This window comes from Fundulus heteroclitus, chromosome 8 (genome assembly GCF_011125445.2).
Source record: "Fundulus heteroclitus isolate FHET01 chromosome 8, MU-UCD_Fhet_4.1, whole genome shotgun sequence".
NCBI lineage: Eukaryota > Metazoa > Chordata > Actinopteri > Cyprinodontiformes > Fundulidae > Fundulus > Fundulus heteroclitus.
This window is the reverse complement of record NC_046368.1, coordinates 30,961,555-30,988,849: the sequence shown is the minus strand read 5'-3', so window position 1 is coordinate 30,988,849 and position 27,295 is coordinate 30,961,555. Positions and strand designations below refer to the sequence as shown.

The 27,295-nt window shown below is 42.8% G+C and overlaps 1 protein-coding gene across 4 annotated transcripts in view; it reads right to left on the bottom strand.

Annotated features, from left to right (window-relative positions):
* Positions 1-27,295, bottom strand: part of grk3 (G protein-coupled receptor kinase 3) — a 122,817-nt gene that overhangs the window by 92,298 nt on the left and 3,224 nt on the right. For 2 of the 4 annotated variants that reach the window (XM_036140564.1, XM_036140567.1), the window contains exon 2: positions 7,675-7,751. The exons of the other annotated variants lie outside the window; for them this stretch is intronic. In XM_036140564.1, the coding sequence (XP_035996457.1) occupies positions 7,675-7,751 (77 nt within the window). The remainder of the gene's footprint in view (positions 1-7,674; positions 7,752-27,295) is intronic. 4 annotated transcript variants of the gene reach the window in all.

Here is a 27,295-nt window from a genome sequence, read left to right as displayed (position 1 = left end):
AATTTGTATCTTAAAATAAACATTTCACACATTAATGATTGCGTGGCATGTTTTCCCTGCAACCAAGAAGGGTGAGAAATAATAATGATGCTTTGGACAGGTCTTAACAATCTACCAGAGCTCCTAATTTTATCATCTCAGCTCTAATTAATCTGTAATTCTTGGATAAATTGACATACTGATGTTCGGTTGTGGAATAACTAGGACTGTTTATCAAATCTGCTTGAAGCATGCATTATATGTACACACTACACTAGCTGTAGCAAATTCAGCACCTTATATCAGTGTGGAACTACAATTAATTTACAATAATAAAAAAAACTATTGCCTAAGAGGAGTTAGCATGGCCCCACACAGCATGATTTAAACATGTGATTTACTAATTAGCCAATTGGATACAGTAAAGATTTACAGCACATGAAGAGTATTCCCTGGGACTCTCAGGACGACAGAAGCTAGCAAGTTAAAGCAGCAGTCTCACACATTTACCCAGTACAACTTCTGCAGGACGTTACCACTAATCTTCAACGACTGGGTGAAACTAATGCGGCTCCTAACAGATGGTGTGCCTCACATTCTAAACAATCGCCTAAGAGGACTGTTCGCAGTCAACCCCTTTGTGCATCACTCAGCCCTCTGCTTCCTGAAGTATAAAGTGTGGTCAAAAATGGTCATTAGCAAGTCCCACTGCCCCCTACACAGGACATTGGATAACTTGTTTTGACAGGTTTAGGATTACTGTCCATTTCCCCAATGTTACTGAATGAAAGTTAGGCCTTTCATGTTTAAAACAAAATTTAAGTATTAGCTACAAAAATGTGTTCTCTTTAGATAATTGATTGCTTACCTCCCATGCTGCCATCAAATGCAGGGATCTTATTTTGAAAGGGCAGTGCTCTGTTAGCCGCACCCCCACAAATGTGGCATGACTTAAGACATTTTTTGTTTAGATACCACTTGCATGCTCATATGAAGGTCAGCAGGAAGATTGGATGCACATTTTCTTGGAAAACCTTCATTTCATGATATTAGGAGAACATACAGTTGTTATATTACTGTTTAATATTGTGATACAGATACTAATGGTTAATACCAAATGGACTGAACTGGATTTGTTGTAATTAGATTTGAAAGCTAATCTGACTGTAATGATTCGACTGCAATATGCTCGAATGAACCAAACAAATTTCGACTGGATGGATTGTTCATTATTGACTATAAATTGGACTTTCTTTCTCCTGCAGTGTGCCTTGGGGTGAGGTTTGATGGGAACTGTCGCTACACAGATGAACAGAACTGAAATAATCTTCCTTCATCAAAGATGCATCTTTCTGCTACGTAACTTGAATGACGTTGTTATTTGTTGAGCAATACTGAGGTGAATACTGTAACGAGATAAAGGATATAAAGCACAGCCCTGTCGATATTAAAGCTTTTTACAACCAAGCCAAACCCATCCCTGAATGATGAATTGAGGGGAAGTTAATCTCATAGCCCAGCTGTAAGGGGATTGCAGGTGCCCTCTGTGGGGTTATTTTTGAAAACAGGCAACACTGTACGGCTGTAGAACTGCAACTGTTGAAGTTAGGAAGTGAGACTGGCTGCCATTAGATGCTTTGGTATAAAGATGCTGTGAATCCTGATGGATGAACAGACGGGCAGGTGGCAAAGGCAGTGTGTTGACATCAAAATCAGAGTCTGCCGGAGCTGTGAGGCTTTCTGAGAAATGCAGACCATGAAGGTCTCTCCTTTAGTTGCTCTCCTTTTACAATCCCCCAAACACACACACACCTTCTCCCTTCAGTTCTCATCACCTGTTTTATTCCTCCTTTAATCAATTTCATTTCTCTCCGTCGACTAGCAAAATGCAGCAGTTCTGGCACGGTTACCACAGCAACCACAGTTGCTAGGCAACCCACAACTCTCCATCACCCGTTCCAGAAGTCTGACAGATGGAGAGGGAAAATGCCAAAGCAAAAGTGAGAGAAAGAGAGAGGTGGGGGGGGGGGGGGGGGGGAGACATTAGGAGAGAATAGAAACAGAAAAAGTGAAGAATAAAAATGAAGTTAGACCTACAAGGTCTGTGAGACAACTTGTGAATGACCCCCCCACTACATGAATTCCCCTCCCTGCCTCCATCCTTCAGTGTCATATTTTATTACTTTCATTCGGAAGGCAATTAATGCTGTCATAACTCTCTCACACTCACTCTCTCTCTCTCACACACACACGCACACCAAATATCCCAACAACCACTGAGGACTGAAAGTCCCCTCACACAAAGAAAAGATCGTCACCCAGGAGTGCGGAACCAAGAGACATTAGGTCTCTTTGTTGGTCTCTTCGTGGTGGAAGCTTACCTCCTCTTAAAATCTACATTTAGCAATAAACAACCAAGTGAGAGACCATTTTGGCCCCCACCGAGTAGCGCATTACAAGCAAATCACTGCAGATCTCATCTCAAAGGAATGAGAGCTTTTTCTAGCGTTTTTAATTTGGATTGTATGATGCTGCAGATTAAAGCCTGCCTAATGAAAGCTCTGAGACGAAAACAAAACAGAAGTCGTAAACGCAGAGCAGGGCGCTTCAGTAAACTGGCCACAGCTGTGAAATCTATCATTTACTTGTATGTTAGAGTGGAAACGGTTCCCGGTTGTCGACTGTACCGTGGTAAACCCTCTCCAACACATTGGTCACCTCACTACTAGCCGGTGGTCAGGCCAGCATTTGGCGAAGCTGCAAAAATAACAACGAGGCTCGTTGACTGATCCGCTCTGACATGCACTCCTACGGCACAGAAACTAAGACACCTGCTGCCGAGCCGATTCACTGAAGCCCACAGACAGGATCTCCAGACGCCGATCACAATCATTTAAATGCAGGCGTTAAAATTAAATGCTACATATAGGCTAGAAAACTGCAGCAGAATAAGGTGTTCAGAATACCTTGTAGCAAGAGTTTCTGCAGGGAGGTCTCATGTTTCTAGACACATCTGATGCAGCTCCAGTGTTCAATACACCTGCAGCAGATTCCTACCCAACATTTCCACGCAGCGCCGTTTAAGGACAAAACTTACGGAAAAGGATGTTTTCCCTCTTCGTTGGTGGCTAATGTTTCAGCCGCCCCCTTGTGAAGGAGGACCAATCCTACCGTAAGTCAATAAAAAATAGCTTAATAAATTAAGTGATCTCCCTAAAATACTTTTTAAAAATGACTAAATTTAATTAATTTTAACAAAATATTCAGTAACTGCTCAGAAGAGCTGAGCTGCATGGTGGCAGCCCTGTTGCCTTGCAGTAAGAAGGTCTGGGGTTTAAATCCTGGCCCAGTGTCTTTCTGCATGGAGTTTGCATGTTCTCCCTGTGCATGCGTGGGTTCTCTCTGGGTACTCCAGCCTCCTCCCACAGTCCAACAACATGGCGATTAGGCTAATTGGCCTCTCTAAATTGCCCTTAGGTACGATTGTGTGTAGTTGTTTGTCCTGTGTCTCTCAGATGAACTGGCTGCACATTTTTATTAGCTCAGATGGTCTCCTAACCCAAACAGGAATTGGTCTCTGGCAGAAAATGTAGTTTTAAGCTGATGATTATAGTGTAAATAAAGGGTAATACAGGAATATTTCAGCTCAGACATGAATGAAGTGGCATTTAGATCTTGATTAAACATCCAGCGTTATTTGGGATCTAGTTTGTCAACGATAAGGCTCAGAACAGTTCTGCTCTGATCACCAGAACGGGTCTGGACCCACAGCTTAGCTGTCTCTACAGCTAAGCTGATTTCACGGTCAGAGGAACCTGTAGAGTATAACACTGACATACATTTCATTTTGACTATGAAAACAAGCCCCAATCGACTACATTATCCTTCCCTAATGTTAGCCGAGATGTATTTGATGTAATCACTTATCTGTTGATTTTAGACACTTTTTAATGCCAAATCAGAATGCTAACTTTATTATTCTGCGCCACCCACGAATACATAAAGAGTACCTCAATTTCATTCAATTAGAAGTGCATCAATGCACAACTGGTGATGCAGTTTTTAAATCAAGATATCTCTATACCCCAGATGCGTGACATGTCTGCGTCGTGTTGGCAACATGAAAACTGGATCAAGGTTAACTGAGGCAAAACAAAAAGTAAATCCCGTATACATCTGTGATACAGGTCATAGTGCTCCTAAATGCAACACAAACAAAGGATCTAAGTGTGAGTCCTCTGGAAAGCTTCCAAAGATGCAGAGCTCTGAATGCCTTACGAGAGTAGATGTTGTGGAGGTTTCAGGTAGGAGGCCGTTTTTGGAGGTTTAAGCTAACTGAAGAGGTCAGCGTGTGTGAAATTAGGAAGATGTGCTGAGATCTCAGTTTTCTGCAGCACTGGCGGTCATGTGAGTTGATCATAGTAAAAAGAGGGGGAGTAAGAGTGAGTCCCTCGCTGCACTGCAGGTTTCCCTTTTAGTCATACACGCCTATCCTCCAAATACTGTTCAAAACAAAGAACCCAAGGCGCTTCTGACAGGTTTCTACTCACTCTTCCTCTAAATGTCGTATGACCTGATATACAGTTTAGAGCGTGTAAATAATTAGTCATTTTAGTTTGTAAAGCTAAAGTTCAGATTTGTTGATCATGTTGAAGCTGATACACAAGCTGCCACCTCCACTGCTCAAAAAGGTTGTTGTTGGGTTTTTTTTTTTTTAGAAAGCACCCAAACAGCTACCTCCTCATGCCACAGAAACATGCAAATCTACACATTTAAATATCAAATATGCAAGACAAGCTCACTGGCCCAAAACTGTTTGCTAAAGCTTCTGGCACCACGACTTCACACAGGTCGACATTCTCCGACATCGGTTATTGGAATAACTGGAGAATTTGCTCCCCTGGTAACCAAGACTGACAGGTTTTGTGCTCAGTTACTGATCTTTAGCCATTACATCAATAATAATTAACAGCATTCAACCTTTTTACATGACTTCAAGCAGAGTTGGGGCTGTACCCATCTTTGCAATAAAATGTTTTTCCTGGAATATAACGATAACTTTCCCTACAAACTGAATCATTATCTCAAGTAGTTCACGTTTCCAACAGCATCATTTCAGAATAAGAGCTTCGTCCAGCCTAATATTTGGAAGACAAAAAGCTCAACTTACATTTAGATGTGCTCGATTGCTAACTTAAATCTTTCTTTTGGTGGAGCGATTGTAGCCAGCGGTGAACTTAAATGACCAGAGGGTAACTGTTTATCTGTGTAAAGACACGGTCCCCTATCAGAAGGTACGGAGAGATATCTAATAGTTTCTTTAGCATTTTGGCTGCTGTGACCCTCTGTGTGTGTCCTTAGCAGGTCATTCAGGGTCATCCCCACACACTAGTCACACCCGCAAACTCTTGAAACATCCGTCGAAGCGAGTTGGAAGTCTAGTGAAGATTTTGCTGGTATGTGATGAGTGAGATTTCAAAGGACAGCGTTTCTTCCATCATCTGTGCTTCCTCTGCAATAATCTCAGACACTAGCTTCATTTTTAACATCTCCCTAATACTGAAAACAGTGTTCTTACCAATTTGATATTAGTTGGTAAGAGTGTTACTATTAGCACATGCTAGCAACATTGCTATGATACTTTCCTTTATTTGAGTCTGTTAGACACAAAGATGTGAAAGGCGTACATTTAAACCAAGGTTCAAATAAAAATAAAAATCAGACACAGATCTGGGAGCACACATGAAAGTGGCCTGAGTCTGATTTGGAAAAATGAAGAGAAGAATCAAACATGGGTCACATTTAGGCAGAGATGTTAGATGTGGGCCTCTTTAACATGTAGTGTGGACTTAGTGAAGAGTCAGACCACCATAAACTGGACCGCTTGGTTCCAGGTGGTTTTAGATATTCAAGTTTTTGTGCCTGACACTGAAGGGTGACTGACTTTGACTGGACTATAACAGACTATATAATGTGACTTTAAGATGGATTGAGAGTTAATGAATTGGACAGGACTGGAATTAAATTTGGACTATTTAAATATGTATGAACTGAACCTGTTTGAATGGAATAAAACTGAATTGCATGTTGCACGGATGTATAATCCTTGGAAGTTTCAAGTTTAGTTATTATTCGGGGTGGGGGGGGGGCATATGAATACTCTCCACATGCTGTTTTCTGAAGAGCTATAACCCATTTTGGAGAAAATGTCACCAAGAAAATACCATCCACTAATTGTATTGAGAGAAATCCATCTTCAGTGCATGTTCTGACCAGAAAGGAGAGGATGGAGGAGATGACACTGAACACAACAGGCAGAAATGAAATGAGTGTTAAGCCTGACAGAGAGAGAGGAGCTGAAGACGAAGATGGAGCGAGGGACAATTAACACAGCCTATTCTCATGGGGCGGGGGGTGAGAAGAGTAAGTAAACCCAGCACAAGCCTGCAGGGTGGCTGTGGTCCCCTGGTACGCCACAACCGCTGGCACCCAGCCCTGAATAGAAACACTCTGAGGGGAGAGGGGGACGGCTTCCACCCGGCCAGCCAGAGGACGCAGGGATCAGAACGCTGTGCACTGAGCCAGCAAAACAAACCACTGACTTAAATCTGTCTCACAACAACAACAACAACGGTGGAGATCAAGAACTCTGTTCCAAAGAGAGGCCCTCTGGTGACACCAGGAATCATGGCTCAAGGTGCACCAGTCACCCTATTGTGACCTCATGCTGTCGGTACCTAAAACAATTCTTGGACTTACTGACTGTGAGTGCGTATTAGTGCGTTTTGACGAAGCTGCGTCTCTCTGTCAACTCTCCACCGTCTCTGAAGGAAGCAATCCTGAGCCAACAGCCCGCTCCCTCTGCAACAGGCAGTCTGTCTGGCAGCAATACCAACGCTTTTATATCCCACCCTCTCCATTTATTGGCACCTCTGTTAACGATGATGAAATAGTTTTTAAATCACTTTCCTAATGCGTATTTCAACCTCCCTTGCATCGGCCCTTGATCTACACGGTGGCAGTAGGATCTTGGGTCTCCTGATCTCCTGCCGCCTTTCATCGTTTTAAATACTGCTGACTTGAGATAGTGTCACATTCAAGGTGCCTTACTTGAATGGCATGTTCTCTTATCTTTCCCATTTTGAGGAATCGCTAATTTAAAAACAGCACTTGACTGAAACATATTTACATGCAAGAGAAAAAGGTGTGGAAAATTTGAAACTGTATTAAAGATGCTTCAGATAGATTTGTGCATTAATAAAAACAGTTTATTGATCCTAACCTGGGTTATTTTCCCATCGAATAAACATACTCAAATAGAGTTACATTACTTTTTTAAATTCCTTGCGCAAAACCATGCTAATGCATGACAGCTTATTTATTTTTAAAGCATTTTCCAATACATATGGAAGGTGCTTTTTATTTAAAATGTGAATGGAAAAACTAATTGTTTGCATGAAGGCAAATAAACACAACGGAGGATGGAAGAAGAGGACTGCTTGTTTAATGGACTGTAGAATGAAATGCTGCTAAATGTTCAGATTTAGGCCAAGTGATGAATGGCCATCAAAGCAGTGGTCAGAAACAGGAAAAAAGAGGAAAGGGGACTGAATGATACTGATGTTGTGAGACTTCCTCCTATATGTTGAAATGTAAGACATCCTTTTTTCCCCTTAAAAAAACAGTGAGACTTACCAATTTTCTGGTTGAAAATTTTGTCAAAAGCGAGTTCATCTCTCTCCTCCAGGTACTTCTGCATCACACTGCGAATACTGTGAAAACAGGAAGGAGAAGCATTAATTGGTGTGCATTATCAAAGCCTCAGGAACTGTCTTCCAGCTTCGTCCCGGATCCTGACCCAGGTTTGAAACTCTCCCTGCCACCCGCCCCTGACAGGGAGGAACTGCGGGGAGGGAACAGGGACACACGGGAGGCTTCTGAGGGGACCTGGAGAGAGACAAGCTATCCTGGGACTGGGTGTTAATGAGAAGAAGCCAAAGGAGAATGAATCAATTAACACCGTTCCTCAAAGGCCCATTAACACTTTATCAGCACCCTACACAGAGCAGGAAAGCAAGAGGGAGGTTTTACCTGCAAACACTGCAGCAGGCAACACACCATGCGGCTGAACAGCCAATGATCTGCTTTATAATACCACCAACCACTTAGAGCATGACAGAAGTTTCCTCTTAAAGGATGACGGCTGCTGACAACCCTTTAGGTTTCTCAACATTTTGCTTTATGATGTGTTGGTCCAAGTTTCAGACCCCTGCCCAGACTGTGGTTGTTTGGAAGAGGGTTTGCTGCTCAATGTTTGTATTTGTGGGGGAAATTTAAAATCCAAAATTTAGGTGACCGTCTTCCAAACGGTCGGACGTCTAAAACGACTTGTAGAATATTTAAAAACTACACGCTGAAACCGATCACAAACATCTGAAGGAAAGGCATCCCAGAATGCATTGGTCTGAACCTTTTCAGTGAGTTCTACCTCAGACAATACGACCTGCCAACGATCTGCTGACCCAACCCCGCCTTTTTCAATGCAGCTTTGCCAAAGCCGCCCTGCCTCCCATTTTCTGTCACAGTTTGGTTTGAAGGTGCCACCAAATGTCACAGGTTAATGTTAAACAAAGACTTTTTCATCTGTTCTCCCATTAGAAAAGTCCTCTGCCTCACAACCATTTATGCACTCAAAACATTAAAACCAACATGTGTACACAAATGTATTTTACAGTACTCCACCTGCCACTGAGATGCCATCAGAACTGCTCATAAATCATTCATAGCTACAATTGTGACTATGATCTATAGCTGCGCAATAATACTGGATATTAGAGTGAGCTCCTGAGAAAGTGGTGGAAGCTAACAGCTAGCCAGGCATACTCCACCTGTTTGAGCCAAGATGGTTCACACCAGCTCAGAATCAAAACCTTTAGACCAGTGGAATGTAATCTGCCATGTTGGTGGGTGTTAATAGTTTTTCATACTACTTCACAACAGACCTTAGTTAGGTTTTGAACTGTTTAGTTCAGTCGAACATCCTCTCTGTTCCTATGGATACGATGACTGAGCCTTTCGGCTTTCTCAATCTGCCAGATCAGCAGCGACTTAGCACCACCAAAAACAGTGTGAACAGCTACTTCACAGAAACTTTACGCTTACAGACGCACTAAAGGCTTTACATTACAGAAGGGGCCGATCCGGCATCGGTAGCAGATTCCAAAACAAAATGTATTTTCTGGATCGTAACATTTCCAATCCATAAGAGACATCTGTGCTTTAATGTTTTCAGCTGAAAAGTCTCCAGAGTCTCTGCGGGCTGCTCTGCTAACTGTGGGAAGGATTTCCTGAACGGAGCGGTGACTCCGCCTCTCATGATGCGATCCGTTCCCTTCATGATGATAGCCTACCTTACCCTGCTGATACGTGGATGCCGAGTGAGGTCATCAGCTTTGGAGGGAGACATCAACGTGATAAACGAAGCGCAGAAAAGGAGAACGTTTTAAAGGTGTAGGGTCACTTTAAACTCAACATCAAAGAACAATGCATAGTGAGCCGGCTGGTATCGACTGAGCTTCTATCTTAGCTCTGCTGTGGAATCGGACAAGAACAGTAAGACTAAGCCTGAAGCCACAGGTAAATGTGAGAAGCTGCAGGTTCTCCTCCCCAATGAACTCGCTCATTGCAGGGTGCCCTCTCTATAAAGCCTAGCTGCCCGGACCAATCTGTCTCTTTGGCCTGCTGCTCGTCGGCAGCACCGGACAGGAACCCTGTCCGTTGGTCCTCGTCAGGACGCGTGCACGACATCGAAATTTCATATGCATCAATTTCAAGCAAGTGATCTCACAGATCCCTCACCCAATTCAGAGAAGACAAGCAGCTTCAGTGGCTCCCCGTTAAATCTTGCATCATCTTTAAAATTCTTCTACTTTAAAAACCATTCACAATCTCGTTCCTCCATTCCACCTCCTCCCTCTGACCATCTCACCTCCATGGGGAGCAGGGCCAGCGGTCGCTTTGCTCCTCAGCATCACTTGTCTCTAACTGTGCAAAAGCGGCCTGAAATCCCACCTCTTTAGAGCAGCCCATCCTTAACTGCTCCTGGTGTACAATGGTCTTAATCTCTCCTTTTTCGGACTTCTAGTTTAATGTTTCGATTGAATGTTTGCTTGTAGTTGTACAGCAACCTTGAGAGTCCTGAGAAGCCCTTCTTAATAAAATCAGGGTTTATGTATTATAAGCCTTCAGGAGCAAGAAAGATAAAAATGTGGACAAATCACAACAGAAATTCATTGCGATATTTAGCAATATCACCACAACATCTTTCCTTATTTCATGGAGCCCTAGTTTAATTATATGCTTAACATTGTATGCCTTTATTTATCAATAACTAAGGTTGCAATGGAAATGGTCTCACTTTGGGAAGGCCAAATCACACAACTGGACAGAAACTTGCTGGCCACAGACCTACAGAAATGTCTGCCTCTACGTCGTCTCTAACCAGAAGAAACAAGATGGCGGCTCCGGCAGTGTTCAGCTCAAGCCATCTATAAAACACAGCGGGGTCACAGTCATGGTCTGGGGCTGCTCATCAGGCTGTTGCGTTTTGTTCTCCGTGCTTCTGGAACCGTGAACCCAGAGGAGGTCTAGTTAAATTCAGACGCAGCGTTGAGGTGCGACCAGAGAAGCATCTGATTGAAAGCGGTTTCGGGTTTCAGCACGGGGATGACCCCAAACCACCTGCTAATGCAGTAGAAATCTGACATAAATAGAAAAACTCACAATGGAGCGCTGTGAGTCATGGATTGGTCTCCCTGGAGTCCGGGCCTTAACATTATTAAAGCAGTGTGGGCTGATCTTGAAAGAAAAGCAAACATCAAAAGAGCTTTGAAATATTCTCCACAACTATTTCCCAAGACAAAAAAAATCTATAACAGGTTCCTTAAATAATTTATGGTGTGTTTTTAAAAAAACAAAGACTTCCCCATCACTACAGCACATAGATTTATATAAAATGCCATTTCCTTCCATTTTCTGCCTGGTGCTACAAACAGAAACGGAGGCGAGAGCGACTGAAGACCTTTGAGCAGAAGTGCGTTTCAACACTGCAACGAGGCAGACGTCTGACTTCTTCTTACTGGACCTCTGTGACAGCAGACCCTGGCTGACGGCGCTGAGAGCACAGATGGGCGCAACCCGTTTGGTGAACACTGGATGCAACGTTTCAGCTTCAGCCACAGCTGCCGAGACGAGAAGTGAGGAAGTAAACACTTCCTCTTCAGACCAGAACTTCTTGCCCCACTGAATCATTAGCAGCTGACTGGATTATTTGTGTGAAACCAGCCCCGCACACCACAAAGACTAACGTTTACTCTGACAGTCCAGCATTATGAGGCATTAAAATACACATCTGTGTGGCTTTTGGGGGAAGCCCTGACGATAAATATGTATATTCCAGCCATAGGTGGGGCATTAAAAACATTCAGACCAGCCAAGCAGATACTCTGCCTTTAGCTGCTACCATGTTGACGTGACACTCCCCTGTTTAAAGGCCTGAACTGCCATTTTCTGTGCATTATTGGCAGCATTTAAGCTAAGCAGAGCTCAGCTGGAAACAACAGCGGCCGCATTCCATCAACATTTGCTTATGGGGGCAAATGACCGCGACGGGGAGCGAAACCAAGAGGCTCCTGCTGTGACAGCGTGGCTTGAGTGACAGACTGCCTGCCGGCCCGCAGTGATAAATAAAGGCTGCACTGCCTGCAGTGCATTGACATGATGTTGAGAGTTTATGAGTGGTGGGCAGTGACCAGAGCCCGGATGTAGCACTCCTTCTGGTGTTGATGCGTTCGGAGCCGCCGTGCGTAGAGAGCTTAAACAATCAGGAGCAACACGCAGAGCTGAGCCTAATAAAGCATGCGTTCGTTCGCCGTCGCTGTCCAACGTTGAAGAGCTCTCCTACACTCGTCAATCATCCAAGCAATGTCAGCCAATTTATTCACTACAGTGGAGAAATCCCTCCTCCCTGTTCTGCTTTTTGGAGACATTATTTAAATTCAGCATTTCCATCAACGCATGCTAATGTAAACAAACAGCATGTTGCCTCATGACGGAGCTCTGGTACCGACAGCAAAGCAAGCTCCTGAACTCTGATCTTATGTCTAAAAATCTAACAGGAGCACGCTGGAAAGTAATTATCAAGGAGACTGATTTAAAGCTGGGAGTAGCGTTGGACGGCCCTTGCACCATGCCGCTGTTCCGGCTCGGGATGCGGCGGCGGACTTCATTGCCATCAGCTAGGCTGCCACGCCATTCCAGGGTCCTGACCAGGACGTTGTTTTCAGCGTTAACGGCGGAGCTAGCATTGGCTTATGTGGTTAGGGAGGTTTATGACTACGCTGATGCACGTTCAAGAGCTTTACCGACCTTTCCATGTCGCTTTCAAATATCGGTGTCGTACTGCTCTGTGTCTAAAATGGTAGAGCAACAACCAATCGATGAAGATTGACAATTAAAAGCATCTGCAACGAGTTTCATCATCGATTCGTTGTGTCGTGCGACTGATGCGTCACTCGCCATGTCGTGGAGCCGTTTACCGCACCCGCAGAGCGTCGTCAACGCTGACTGGCTGCAGAGCCAGTTCAACACAGCGAGGTGGAGACGGTATTTTCAAACACTGATTTTTTTTTTGGAGTAAATTCTACCAATGATGACAGAGAACACGGCTCGAACTAAGTCCTCAAAAGATAGGAAGCATGTCGCGCTTCACAAAACATGAGAGATTTGACTTGGTACGGGAACGCCGCAGTGATCCAGGAGCTGAAAGAACATGGAGTCATTGATGAGGGCGATGGGAGCTCAACTGGAGGGTGAGTCGTTACATCTGATGTTTGTTCTGTTTCAAAGTGAGGAAACGCCGACAGTACTTGGCTCACGGGCTGTAAGCGGAGTTCTGCCGGCCAAAGTCGTGCTTCATGGTTTTTTGCACCAAGATTTATTCAAAGGAGAGACTGACGAGTTGTTGAATTGTCAAGAAACCACTATTTCATTCTGGTGGTAATAATTTGTTGATTAAGCTTTAAGTTTTAACTTGATGGCAAAGTCTGAGCTAAGGTTCTGTATGGGAGAGAGGAGCAGGACTCTAAACTAACTTTTCAAGAATCAAGAGTCTTCATTGTTGTTTGGTAACCATAATGAAATTTTGGTGAGACACTCAGAATGATGAGAGGCAGAGCCAAATTATAAACACTTACAGAAAAACAAGACATAAGCATCCCTAAGGACACCCTCAAATTTTTTTAAATCCTCCGAACAAATAAAAAGTATTAAATATCCAACACCTTTTTTGACTCGTCAAAGAAAAATCTGAAAAACTTCTAAACGTTCTTGGAAGTAAAATATGTAGAAGGACAAATGCAGGATGAAGTATTTACATCAAATTCAGCTGGTGCTGAAACAGTCTATGAAATGGGCTGCTGGTTTATTTGATTGTCAGAAGTGTTTAGTGTTTTTGCTCTGGTTTCATTGTTCTGCCCAATTTTGTTCCCTAGGTGCACTAAAGGGTGAGATTCAACTAAGCCGCATTTGACACGAGTTTTACAGCTTCACTACTGTTGTGTTAAATCAATGTTCATATAGACAAAATTGACTATTAAATGATTGACTTACTATCTAGTCAACATAAACGTCTTTATTTGAAGCAAAAATATTTATTACCCAATATAATTGTAACAGAACACCTAAGTAGAATTTTTTTTGTGCGCTTATTTGGTCTCAGTCCAAACGTTCTATTTTGGAAAAAAAAAATAGTGGTTAGTTGCAGCCCTACCAATGAGCATAATGGTCTAATGTCAGCATAGATTTTGAAAACTTTTGGTGTAACAGTCCAGTACGCTGAAATGCGCTGGCGGCACTTTTAGCTACATTATCTTCAGTTTGGGTTTGATGGGTTGTCTTTAAAATCGGACTGATATCTGACCTTCCGATGCTGGTTAGCTGTTTGGTGGCGAAGGACTAGTGAGGACTGCCTGTAGGATGTGGAATCTATCATGTAATTACACAATTATTATCAAGACAGTTTGAAACTTGTAATCTTTCTCTCTTCTGACAATTGGAAGTGGATTAGGCCGAGAGGGTCATCGACTTCCTGTTCTGATGTGGTGGGGCGTAGATGTCATAATATGACCATACAGTATGGTTAAAGTTTTACATTTATTTGGTGAGAATGTAAAGTTTCAGTCCACATGAGTTTCAGGCTAGGCGATCTAAAAAAAAAAACTCCCTTTTTTTACTTTTTATATTTATTTTTTGGGGGGGTTTATTTTTATTTATGCATACACGGGTGAACAATGAACACCTACAGAGACAGGCGCAACATTACATGCAGGTGACAAGAATGACACTGTTTAATCAGAACAATCTAGATAAGATTCCTGGTATCTCAGTCTAAGAAGTTTAAATGTTGAACTAGAGATGATCATATACGGTCCAGGTTTCAAGAGAAAAGAGCTAAATAGTCTTTAAAGGAGAAGTCCAGTCAAAATCAGAATTCAAACTGCTGAAAGTACTTTAAATATAAAACTACTACATACTCTGCAAAAAATTATAAGTTTTTTTAATTAATAATAATTCACATTTAATCATGTTTATTTGGAGGAATCCATCTTGGTCAAGAATAGTACTGTCACCTCCCATTTTTTGACGTCACTCGGCGGACCCGCTGTTGAGCAAGTTTCAACGCTGTGTTTGTCACGCGCACTATTTTCCAAGATGGCGAGGGCTGGTGCTCTGTACGAAGCAGAGAGTGATGAAGTACTTAGTGACAGTGATGAGAGTTCTGTGGAGTCATCATCATCTGATAGCGATATGGATGTTTTAGAAGAGTTTCTTGACAGAAACCGGACTTTTGACGGAATCCAGCGCACCTTTTTCCATTGCAAACTCAGTCGGGTCCTACAGAATATATCTATACACGCCTGTGTGTGTGTGTGTGTGTGTGTGTGTGTGTATGTGCGCGCTCCGCGCAGCACGGCTTTGAGCCGTGGAGCGCGGAGCGCGCACACAAACACACACACACACACACACACACAGCGGAGGAGAGATCGCTGAAGTGACTTAAGTTAGCTGATTATTATAGTATAAGTATTAAAATATAAGAGCATTCCAGCACATGCTGGGCGGAGCACAGCTTTGCACGGCGCTGCAGCTGAGCGCGCGCACACACAGACACAAACACACACACACACACACACACACACACACAGCGGAGGAGAGATCGCTGAAGTGACTGTGTTGAAATAAGCAATGTTTTTTTCCACTTTTACCAGTTGTGTTGGAACATCCGATGGCCATGTACGTGGGCATTGTTCCTTTAGCAATAGCTCGTGGGAATGTCAGTGGTGAAGTCCTCTGGAAATCCGAAAAAATTATTGATGATCGCAGCTGTGTAGAACGGCTCCTATTGACTTTGCATGAAAAGCGGAGAGAAATGCTGTCGCCGCTTCCGCTTTTCCACGCCCCAGGATGTGATGTCAAACGCCCCTTACTGCCCAAATATGGGCAGTAATGTCAGCCCCCATACACAGTGATTCAGACGACAATTTATGTTTTTATTTTCTTATTGATTAAAGATAAGTTCATTAAATAACCACAAACGTATTAGTTTTAGTTATAGCTAATGATACCCTGATTTTTCCTTGTTGACCGGACTTCCCCTTTAAGCACAAGCAGAAATGTGAGAAGCAGGAGCCAACTTCTGCATCAGCAGTCAGTTGTGGTCTTTTTACGATGCTTACAAATTGTCTATTTCTGGTCTGTTGTATCTGTAATTTTTTTTTCTACCTAGCAACAAAATGCAGAGAACACAAAGAAAACAGATTGATGAACTACTTTCTTTCTTATTTGAAACCAGAAAGGCTCAAACATGGATTCAGGGTTTACGGCTTAGTGTATAAAACCCTACTGGCAAAAGTTTTGAATTATTAGCAGATGAAGTTGTAAGCTGTCTGCAAAAGAAGCACCATTCAAGGCAAATTTCCCTTTAACAAGAAATACAGGCTTTTTATTACTGAAGCCAAGTGGTCTCCTTTTACTAATCCTAAACCTACGAATGTTCCTTTTACAAGGTCGCAGTGACAAAACAAATGCCGTCAATCCTCAGTGTACCATTTTTATCTTTTTGTTAAAGTTGCATTTGGTGTAACCCCTGGAACTCATCCCAAGACGCGCACTGACTCAGAAAACACTGACAGCTGTGTGAATCATTCTTCTTCCTAAATATGCGAGCTAAATAAACAAGACAAATGTTTGACTTGCAACAGCTTTTGGATTTTACATTGCCATTTCACCATGTCAAATACACCATTGTTTAACACATTTGATCTGACTTCATTGCAAAATACGCCTGTGAGAGAAAAAAAAATCATCTATCTATCTATCTATCTATATATATATATATATATATATATATATATATATATAAATAAAAATTAGATAGGCATCTCTTCTCACAACAGCAATTACAAATGTCTTAGTTGTCTTGAGCTGACAACTGTAATGTAAATGACCATTTATGTAAAACACTGAACAACATGCAGACCAGTAATATTTTCAGCTACTTCCATTCACCACCACCACAGATCACATCAGTTCCCCTTCTGCAACACGGCAAATACTAGAGATCTTTGTAGTTGACTATATTTTCAGCTTGAACGTGACTTCCATCCGTGAGGAAGTTTATAGGTGCTGAAAATAGCGGTTCTCTTCTTCCTCAGCGTTAACAGGGGGTGTTGCAGAACTCACTAACTTGTTGGCCAAGTGGAAAGACAGGTTGGGCTTCCTGAAGTCCAAAGCTGTTGGGCTGTTGGAAACAGCTAAACTCACAGTGCAACACTCAACATCCAGGATACGTCCATTTGATTTTGTTCATGCTTTTCTGTTTAATGCCTAGAACTTCTAGGATCGGTCAGAAAAAAACTGTTTTCAAAGCTAAAATCTAAAGAAAATGTATGTTTTTCAACCAAAAAAATTGTTGATATTATTTAATCAGACTAATGTTAGACTTTTTGGGATTCAGAAGAAAGAACAATTGTGTCATTTATATCATTTTGTCACATTTAAAAAAATGTGAAAAACGTACTAAGAGGTCGTGAAGTTTCCAAAGCCCAAAGTTCTGCATATGAAAACAAAATAAAAAAACATCTGCAACGCCCTTAAAGTTGCGTAAATGTGTGATTCTTTAACTTCACAGACGTCGACAAGGGGCCCTTTCAAATCACTGAGGTGCCGCCTTTTCATCTCAGCGGGACTTTTGAACGGTCACAAGGTGAAGGAAATCCATCCCTATGAGCCGCGAAGGACGACAGCCATACCAGAGTTGGTGAGCGGGTGTGAAGTGGGGGGAAATCCAAGAAGTTCTCATTAGAACCATCACACAGCTGCTTTTCACGGTCCGGTTTTAATATGTAAAAACATATGATCACAGGCTATTAAGCAGCTGACTGCTCAGCACACTTTTACAGCCATGGCTGTAGTAGAGCCAACTCAAACGGTATGGAACGATCTTAAAGTTCTTAGCCATGGTGTCTGGGCTTACCGTCTTTGGGGGTGTCTCCAAGGCATAGGATGGGCTCACATCTTAATCGCAAATGCATCGCAAGTCAACACAGCTCAAAAACCAGCAGATGAGCATATTTTGCTCTGCTAAACTCTGCTTTAACCAAAGCATGAAGGGTCGGGGCGTGAGCAACACCCTCACACCAACCCACAGCAAAAAAGAGAAGGGCAGACAAGGGAAGAAAAGTGCCTTAAATATTAAATGTCGCATGGGAAAGGTTTATTAAAGTGGCTTTTTCTTCTATGGTTTTGTTTCGTGTAACACTTGATTTGTTTACTTTTGCAAATTTATAGCAGCAGTAAACATGTTGTCATGGCCAAGGACTAAGGATCTATGAGAACAGGAAGATGGAAACTCATTCACAGGGAACTTTAAATATATTTATGGCAGTTGTCCAAATATCTTCCTGGAAATAAAGACATTTAGGAGAATCCTTTCATCTCCACACTTCTTTCCCTACATTTCTGGTTGGTCATATGCCGTTATGGTCTCTGCATGTTAAGGAGCAGACTGGATCTAAGAGAAAAGTGTTTTTCTTCCGACTGTATGAGAAAGCCTGCGTTAAGCACACTTAGATTAGGGTGCGCTCACATTGCCAAGAAAATATTGACTGGTGAGCCAAAATTCTTCCCTGTGTCTTGGAAGCACTTTACTGAAATATGCTGCAGCTACACAAGCAATAACAAAGCAGCATTTAGGTGAAGACCCCTTTTCTGGGTCTCAAATTATTGTTAGCATTGCTGTGTGTCGCATCTAAAGCCCCAGATCTATCGGCACGGTTTGGCCGCGCACCGCTCGGCTCCGCCCGCCCACCGTTTCAGGAGCGTCTTTTCCCCCCAGGGACAGCCCGGTTCCCTCCGGCCCTGCTCAACAGTAGGGTCAAACCGAGCTGACTGGAGGGGGGAACACAGGGCTTCTCAGTGATTGGCCGAAGGCCGAGGGGAAACGAGGTGTTTTCATTTAGCGTGGTTTAAGTTTTCAATCGTTCGCCATTTCTCCCAGATTACTTTAGAGTGTCTACAGCTATGTTTACGTGGACCATAGTAATCGGAATGGAAGGGCTGATCGGAAAAACAAAGTATCATGTAAACAATCGGAATATGATGATCGGATTAAGCGCAAATATTCCGAATGAGAGGGGTGGTTTATTCTGACTGATAATCCCATCAACGTGCATGTAAACTAGTCAGGCTCAAATTATTACCAATGTGGCAAACTGACCCGAGCGTGCCCGACGTAAACGTGACGTATTCCCGAGTGGTGGGAATATGTCGAGAAGCAAAACTGCCGAGGCTCCCGATAAAATCTTCTATTGAAAAAATAAATAAAAGTAACGTTTCCACCGTAATCAGAATCCGGTGCAAATCCAGCGGAGGGCTCGGAAGACAAACTCGTATAATTCTGCTTTGTTCACTATTTCTGTTGTTCAGCAAAGACGGAAGTTCTTCTGTGTTTTTTTTTTTAGGGGGATTTGATAACGGCACATGTCAGAGTGGTTCTATTCTGAATAAAGCCAGGGCATATACACACACATTACGATCGGATTCATTGATTGTGTGCCCATATAAACGGTACAATCCGACTAGGATTAATCCGAATACATTTTAATCCGATTGAGAACTTTTTTGCGTGTAAATATAACTAATGTCACAAACAGGGCGTTGGACGGACGGGGACTAAAGCCCCCCCCCCCCCACCCAAATGGCTGTTTCAGGCATTTCTAAGCCGGTCAAAACACAAGCCGCGCTGAGTTAAACCGGCTAGGGAAGAGCTGAGCAGGGCAAGCTAAAGCGAGTACGGTTTCATTTATCCCACAGGTTGATGGTTGCTCTGGCAACTGTATGCAACAATTTACTTCGCACCAGAAGCCACTTTTGTTGCCCTCAGAAGCCCGCACCACCCACTCCTTGCAAATCAAAGCATTTCCATACCCGTCCCCAGTCAGCATGCGTGTCAGATCACAGCCCAACTAGGGTTTTTTTTTTTTTGGCCCCTGATTATAAACATTTGAGAAACCCTTAGAAGTCATTTGGTCACTGGAATCAGGCGATTTTCAGATTGGCCAGTAGGAAACAATCAAAATCCCCATCAGTGGCCGTAGCAAACATTAGCTCCACCATTTCATGCAGTTAACATCCCTCTTCGGTATGGAAGCCCTTAATGGAGGAAGAAAGGATTATTTTCAGTACCAGGGCGGCGCTGTGGAATCAGAGAAAGAAAAAAAAACTGCGATAAACTTCTTAAAAGGAGACGGTTGAATCTTTTTTTAAACTTAATTAAATCATTTGAATCGTTTAACTTCTGTCCATCTGATGTTTAACCTCTGTAAAACAAGATCTTGTCACATTCGTCTGGTTAACAAAGGGCTCTACTAAAAGTCTGACTGCTGGTTCAGACTGCTACTACACCTGAGGTGTAGTAATGCCAACCACACTTAACGCCAACATAAGTTAAAATTAATTAATCAGTCTTCATTTCCAACTAGTAACAGCGACTGCTCTCTGTCACACACACACACTCAGACATAATGGGATGTTGCTCCTGCCTTTCTTGAGAGCATTTACAACTTGAGAAGCCATCCGTGTCTCTACCTGAAGTTAGAAAAGTTGAAGCTCAAGAAAAACAGCCCATCCTCCAACCCTCCCCCATCTACACAGCTTCCAGTGTTGCCGTCATAATCTCACTTCTCTGTCAAAGGACTTAGCCGCGGCTTGCCGAGAATGTGGCAGCGCGGCGCTACCTGCAGAGCGCTACAGTTGGCTGCGACCCGCCACCACAACAGGCAGCACAGCCTGAAAGCTTACGAGAAGCGCGGCGAAGGCCAACGCGCGCCTACATCAAGGTTCGGCAGCCTGCGTGTGCTTCTAAAGTTTGCCATCAGCTGCACACAGGAAGCGGTTTAGCAAGTGAAGTCCGTGCGCCGCCGCTCGGCTCTCGCGCCTCGTGTTCGTCCTCTCTGATCTTTTACAAATCAAATCTTGAGTAATTCTCTGAAGCACTCAGAGTGCAATGAGCGTCGGGTTGACGCAGCACAGAAAGAAAACATAATGTGACCGCAGCGTTCTGATATAATGGACACATTACTGGGAAACCGGCCTGGCTGAAAAGGACGTTTTCATATTAATGTGAGAGTCTTTGGGTGCGCTGATTTACTCAACAGCTGTGAAATAGTGCTTCTATAAGTCCATTAGGCGATGCATTTATCTGAGCAGCTTCAATATTGTGGTGTGGAATCACTAATGGAGCTCATTTATAGCATGTAACCTCAAAGGCCACGCTTTTTTATATTTTATATATATATATATATATATATATATATATATGGGAAAACATTAGTGCCCTACGTAGGCGTCACTCTCACCTCTACACTACTTCAGGTAAACTCCCAGTTGTCTTGAGGGCTTCCCCTTTTCTACCGTACTTTTACACCCAACGCCTTGTTGAAAGAAAAGCCCGGATTCATTAGATCAACCAAATGCTTTGCCCGGCAAATCAAGTTTTGCATGCCACGGCTGCAGAGACAGTCTGCAACTGTTGAAGCTGCAGGGCAAAAGCTGAAGGCCCAGCTTAGCGGGGGTGCGGCTGACAAAAGCAGTAAATCTGAGCAGGTAACAGGAGCGGAGTTTTCCCAAGACGCTCATTTAAAGGAGCCGTTACTGGGAACCGATACTTGGGATGGGATCGGGATTTGGCTCCAACTAACTGTGCACGTCTAGTTGATCTGACCGGAAAATTACCACCAACAATAGCACATATTACAAATTACTCTCCATTATGTTGCGATGGATACATGGAAGCATAATCCCTAACTTTATCAACAACATCAACCTCAGATTCAGGACGTCTTCACAGTTTTTCTTCTCTAGATGGATGGTCTAGGAACAGTGGGGGAAGCAGACGCCGGCCTACCGTGTGTCTTTCCCAGTTTCGGTTTTTCCGTTTGTGAACAGGTTGGACCAGAGATGTCAGAGAGAGGAGTCAGATGATTACACTCCACAAGTCTGCGGTGCAGGCATCCAAGCCAGCTCCCTCTATCACATTATGGCAGCAAACTCTAAGTGGCCATCAGGTTTTGGTGAAAACAAACAACTCCTGAGTGGCTTCCTAAACTTTCTGCGGTTTCATGACTGCGTGCGTCTTGTTTTGAACTTTTTTCAGTCACAACGTGCAAACAACCCTCAGTTCATCTCTTACAATTCATCATTCCAATAGCGAGCAGGGTTTCTGCCAGAAAATGGGCTAAACTGGGTGCATAGAGTCCTCCTCTCTGGCCAAAACGCCCCGCGCTCATCAGTGACATCATGACTAATGTCGGTGCCGGCGGCGCTTTAGCCTCTCTGCACAGTGGCTCTGTAAACATTGGACGTTGCCGTCTTGCTTTGCGGTATTTCTAGTGTAACATATTTTCACACGGTGGGCGTGTTGTGATTAAAAGTAGGTTAGCCACGGTTCTAGGCTGAATGCGCCTGCGCTAGTTGGCTGCTGACTGCGGAATGGATTTCCTGGACAGAAGCGGATCTCATCGTTTACGTAATTACGTAAACCTAGAGACTTTGCAGCAGAAAACATTACAGCACATACGCAGCGTACAGATCAGAAATATCCCATCCATAAAGTTTGTTGGTAGCAGAACCTGCTACTGGATTGGATCAGCCCCATTAGGGCGGTACCATTTTGCCAAAAATTTAAATTGCGATATATTTCAACCATAATAGACTTTTCTCTGCATTAACCACAAGCAACAAAAATGGCCTGCAGATAAAAATGTTTGTGAACAAGGACTATTTAAAACAAGAAGTTTAACTGTTTTTGTATTAATTAGAATATTATTATTCAAGAGAACAGCTTGTTGAGTTGGGCATCAATGTTGAACATAAAGTGCAACCAACAAACAAGTCTTTGTATTAAACTGTTAGACCAGTACTTAATGCTACGGTGAGATTCCTGAAAGTTTCTAATAAAAAAAGTAGGATTAAATAAACTCTAAAATTTATGTTTAATAAAATTAGATTATCTCACAGCTGCAACTCCCTTTTCCTTCCATGTGGAGCAAACCCACTTTAAACATGTTACCGACGCCTAAAGGTTTCATCCATTTCTTGGCACATGGCCAAAAATCCCAGACCTCTGCAATTTGGAAATTGCATTTTTTTAAACTGCAATTATATCGCAAACAAGATTAATTTTCCAGACCTAAGCCCCATTCCTAATTCCAACAGCAAAATATCATTCATCACGTTTATTTAATTTGCTTCCAAAGAGAGAAACGTTTAGTGTTTTCAAACTCAATTAGTTGGGATAATTAGCTGTGGTAAGGTAAGAACAATATAAAGAAATGCAGTTTAATATCTTCATTGTTAAGATGATGACATTGATTTATTTTTTGGTAAAGCACTTTGAGACAATATTTATTTTGATTTAGGGCTATACAAAAAAGTAACCCATATATTCCCTCTCCTTTTTTTGTCAAAGATATTGCCACCATTCCATGAACATGAGGAGCTCCGTCACTACAAGCTAGAGCCCTGAGATTTAAATTCCTGGGGTATTTTTTACCCAGGTAAAAGGATTTCTAAGCAATTAGTTTGCTTTCAGTTCCCAATGGTTTGAAAAGTCACAGAAAATGCATGTAAATGAGCCTACTGCACTACACCGCCAGTCCAGCCAGTGGCGATAAGAAACTGAGGCATCACCAGCTGTTCCCTTACGTCGTCTGATGACTGTGAAGGCGTTAATTATTAATTTCCTTATTTACTTTCTTGCTCTCCGGCATGACATTATAGTTAAATAAAAGTATCCAGTTATGAAGCTTAACTTTAATCTCAGCCAAATCAATTTGCTCAGTGATAAATGAAACTGAATGAAAACCCAACATCATCTGACTGAATTAAAGCTGAGTTTAACTTCCACTCAGGTAAAGCTAGCCTGCCACACCTGGTCAGCTGGAGAGGCGGACCGGCTGTAAGCCCAGGGGGAACGGACATCTCCAAAAACAACTTAGCCAGTACGAGATAGCTTGATAAATTGAACCGATATATTTTGCCGTCGTAAAAGTTCATTTTGTGTCACAGAAAGCGGACATTTCCTACATTAATCACAGTGGCTTTCCAAATGCAGAGTAATCGCTGAAAGTCCCTGCAATGGAAAAGGGGCTAAGGACAATGAAAGTCCATCCAACTGGCCAAATAGATTTTCGAGAAGAACAGTATAATGGCAACGCACTTTAACCTCTTAAGACCTGAGAATATTAGGCTTTTTGATACCTAAAGTTTAGCAGTTTCCCTTCATACATATATTTTCCCTCTCTCCTGACAGGTCTGTAAATAAGGTTTACAACTAATCAAACATTTATGCTTAACATTTATTTTAAGAGGCTAATAATCTACTGAATATTACATCCACACAGTCCTTTGCAACTGCAGTATTGCACACGCTGGTAAAGCAATGCCGCTTGTGATTAGATGTATTGTGCAGTTTTAATCGTAATTGTATCAAGCCACAGTCATCCTAGCATCCTGCGTGGATGCAATAATTGGTCCCGTATAATATTTTAGGCGGCATGTGTTAAAACGCTGCATGCAAATAACATGAGTTGCCACTTGGATGGATTCTTATTTCAGTTGATCGTTTAAAGCTATAGCTGGTAGAAACACGTTTTGTTATACTGGGTGAAATGGTCCTTCCATCCTGAGAGTAGACAATACATTATGTATTCAGAAAAAAGAGGTTAAAAAATGTGATCTCTGTGACAGCCTGTAAAAACTGACCAATCACTGCCGTTCGGTCCGAAGGGCAGTGATTGGTCAGAGTTTTGGTCCTGGTCTCACCCTCCTCTGTCCCTCGAGTATCGGCAGTATGTGTGCATGTTTCTTGTTAGTTTCCGTTTGCTGGCTGCGGATGTAAACTTCTAGTGTTTATGTATCCTGTTAGCTTAGCGGTTAGCTTCGGTGTTAGCCGTTCATTGTAGCTCCGCTGCTCTCATCGTATCCTTTGAACATGGCTGAGAGTCGCAAGATGGGAACCGTGTACAAGTTTATAAGAAGAAGAGGAAGGCCCCAGTAGAAAGAAATGAGACCAAAGCGGATTTGGGAGATTTTTTTTCACGCAATCCCCTGAGGAGTGTAAGAGCAGGTAAGACAGTGTTGCACATGCGCAATTAATAAAGGGACTTAGAGAAGCTTCCGGGAAAATCAGACTCTGGCTTTAATCTGATATGGCTCTTACAGATCAAGGTCTTTAAGGTCATTGAGTTTGCTCACATAATCAGCCGGCCCAACACAGACCCGTTACCAGAATGTTTGCCATTTACAGGACTGAACAGGAAAAGTTTCAATTTACTTTTTAGCACATTCCTAAATAAGCTAAAAGTTAAAAAAAAAAAACATTATTTTCTATGTGTTTTACACCATCTGCACCTGTTAGTTGCATTTATTTTCCTCGGTGGTTATGCCATCGTGGCTGTGAAAGTTTTCTTGTGAACCACCTCAACGACAAACCCATGCAAATCTGAAACTACGGGCCGGTAGAAACCCACCGTAGCCAGAAAAGCCTCCATCCTAGTTCCTGCGGACAACAGCTATGTGCACAAAGGTTGAGCTTAGCAACCGTCAGGATGCACATAAACTGCAAGGTTTGGCCTGCATTTTTTATGACTTGACTAAAGTTCGGCGTTAGAAGTAGGATGCTCACAGTAATGGACCAGCGAGGCTTGGGGAAGCTTCAACTTACACGAGCTGACTTTCAGAGTAAAACCAGCAACCCTCAGTGGCGGAAGGAAATGCACATCTACCAGATAGTAAACCAGCAGTAATGCGCCATTAATGAGATCTGAATCAAATGGCATCCGCAATGGCAAAAAAAAAAAGAAAAATGAAAGAAATGAAAACTTGCGTCTGTGGAAATCTAAGTGGCTTTTACACTCAGCCACTGCTGCCAATAACTATTACAGCTATGACTGTTACAAACTCTGAGTCTTTGTGTGAATCACAGCAAGTGAATCTGTAAATTTAAGATGACAATGATGAGCAATTAGACTTGAACGCTTCATTTGTGATGTAAAAATCACCTGTACAACCACAACAGGGAGCTTAGATATCAATTTGTGTGAAACTAAGAGTCTAAAGTTAAACTGCTGACACCAAAAGTTACTCCTAATTTATTAAGCTGTCATTCCGGTCAGGCTTTAAAGAACGACGAAGAAAGAAGAACAGCCAGGAGAACTACGCTGCAGACAGCAACCTACGCCTGAAGATAGTACCGTCACATTTACAGAGCTCCCATGAAGAGAAACTCTCTCAATAACCAAATTTCCACCACATCCTGTTTTATTGATTTGCACGCTATGGCCTACAACCGAGCACTCTGAGGCCTCCATCAGTCCGCTGCAGCAATACTGCACGCCGATCTGTAAACGCTTAAAAGGAAGAGGGCAAAGCGGTGTCGTTTCAATCAGAACGGGGCTCCAGTCTTGTCTGACGGCCTACTAACAGCGGGCGCGTTCAAACAGCATGGGTGTGCGCGGTGGGGGGGGGGGTCACGCCAAGAGTGGCGATATGCTGGTGTCGCAGCTGCACCGGCATCACAGTCAAGGCCCAGCAGCCGCTCCTGGAAACGTTTGAAACAAACTACATTGTACAGCTATCATTCAAACAAGCCTGGGAGCAAATGACAAACGTGAGAGGGAACACTGTGGAGCGCAGATCAAGGAAAAGAACATGGCCACTGCTTTCCGTCTGCCTCTGACTCACAGGCTGCCTTATAGCGCACATATATTTATTATCTTACAGTTATCATCAATTAATGGGGGGAAAAAAAAAGAAGCCCCTCTCTATTCATTAAATAAGAACCTCATAAATGCATCAACCAACCACAAGCATAAACTTTTCTAGTTTATTGTTTTACAAACTGCTAAATGCCAGAAACAGCTCTGGGTCAGCTGGTAGCACTTCCTCCCTTCCTGCTCTCCTTTCCTTAACCATGTGGCCAATCTAAACCATTTCATATCAACATAATCTTCGTTGTAGGTAACGCATTCTGGAGATAGTCATAAGCATTCTAAAATCTATACCCTTATTATATTTACTCTAGTTCATGGCCAAGGACCCGCAAAGTATGACCGTTTAAGACTCCTGATTAAATGAAAATCAACCTCATGTTGGCCATATTTTGTATTTTAGTTGCATAAGAGCGCTACAGAGATAGAAATCGGACTATTTTCCCCTGACTAGCCTTGCTCAGGTGCAGTAGACCTCACTGTAGTCTACAAGTAGAATATTGAGACGATCCCTTTGAAGCAGACATGAAACATCCCTAGCTACGTTTACATGGACAACAGTAATCGGTATAAAAACAGTATAAATTAAAATGCATCATGTAAACAAGGCAATCTGAATATTGTGATCAGAGTAGGCTCATTAGGAATAAAATTGTATTCCTAATTGTGGTGGGGGGGGGGTGCCAATGTGATGGCGTGCATGTAAACGCTGGTCAGGATCAAGTTATTCTGAATGTGCCAAACGAACCCGAGTGCACCCGATGTAAACGTGACGCATTTCTGCGTTGTTGAGTGGCGGAAAATGTCGGGGAGCAAAACTGTCATAACTGAATAACCCATTTAATGTTTCTATTCGTTCAGCACCGTTTAAACCGTTATCAGAACCTGGTGCTAGTCCAGCCTGGGCGCTTGGAAGACAAAGGAACTCA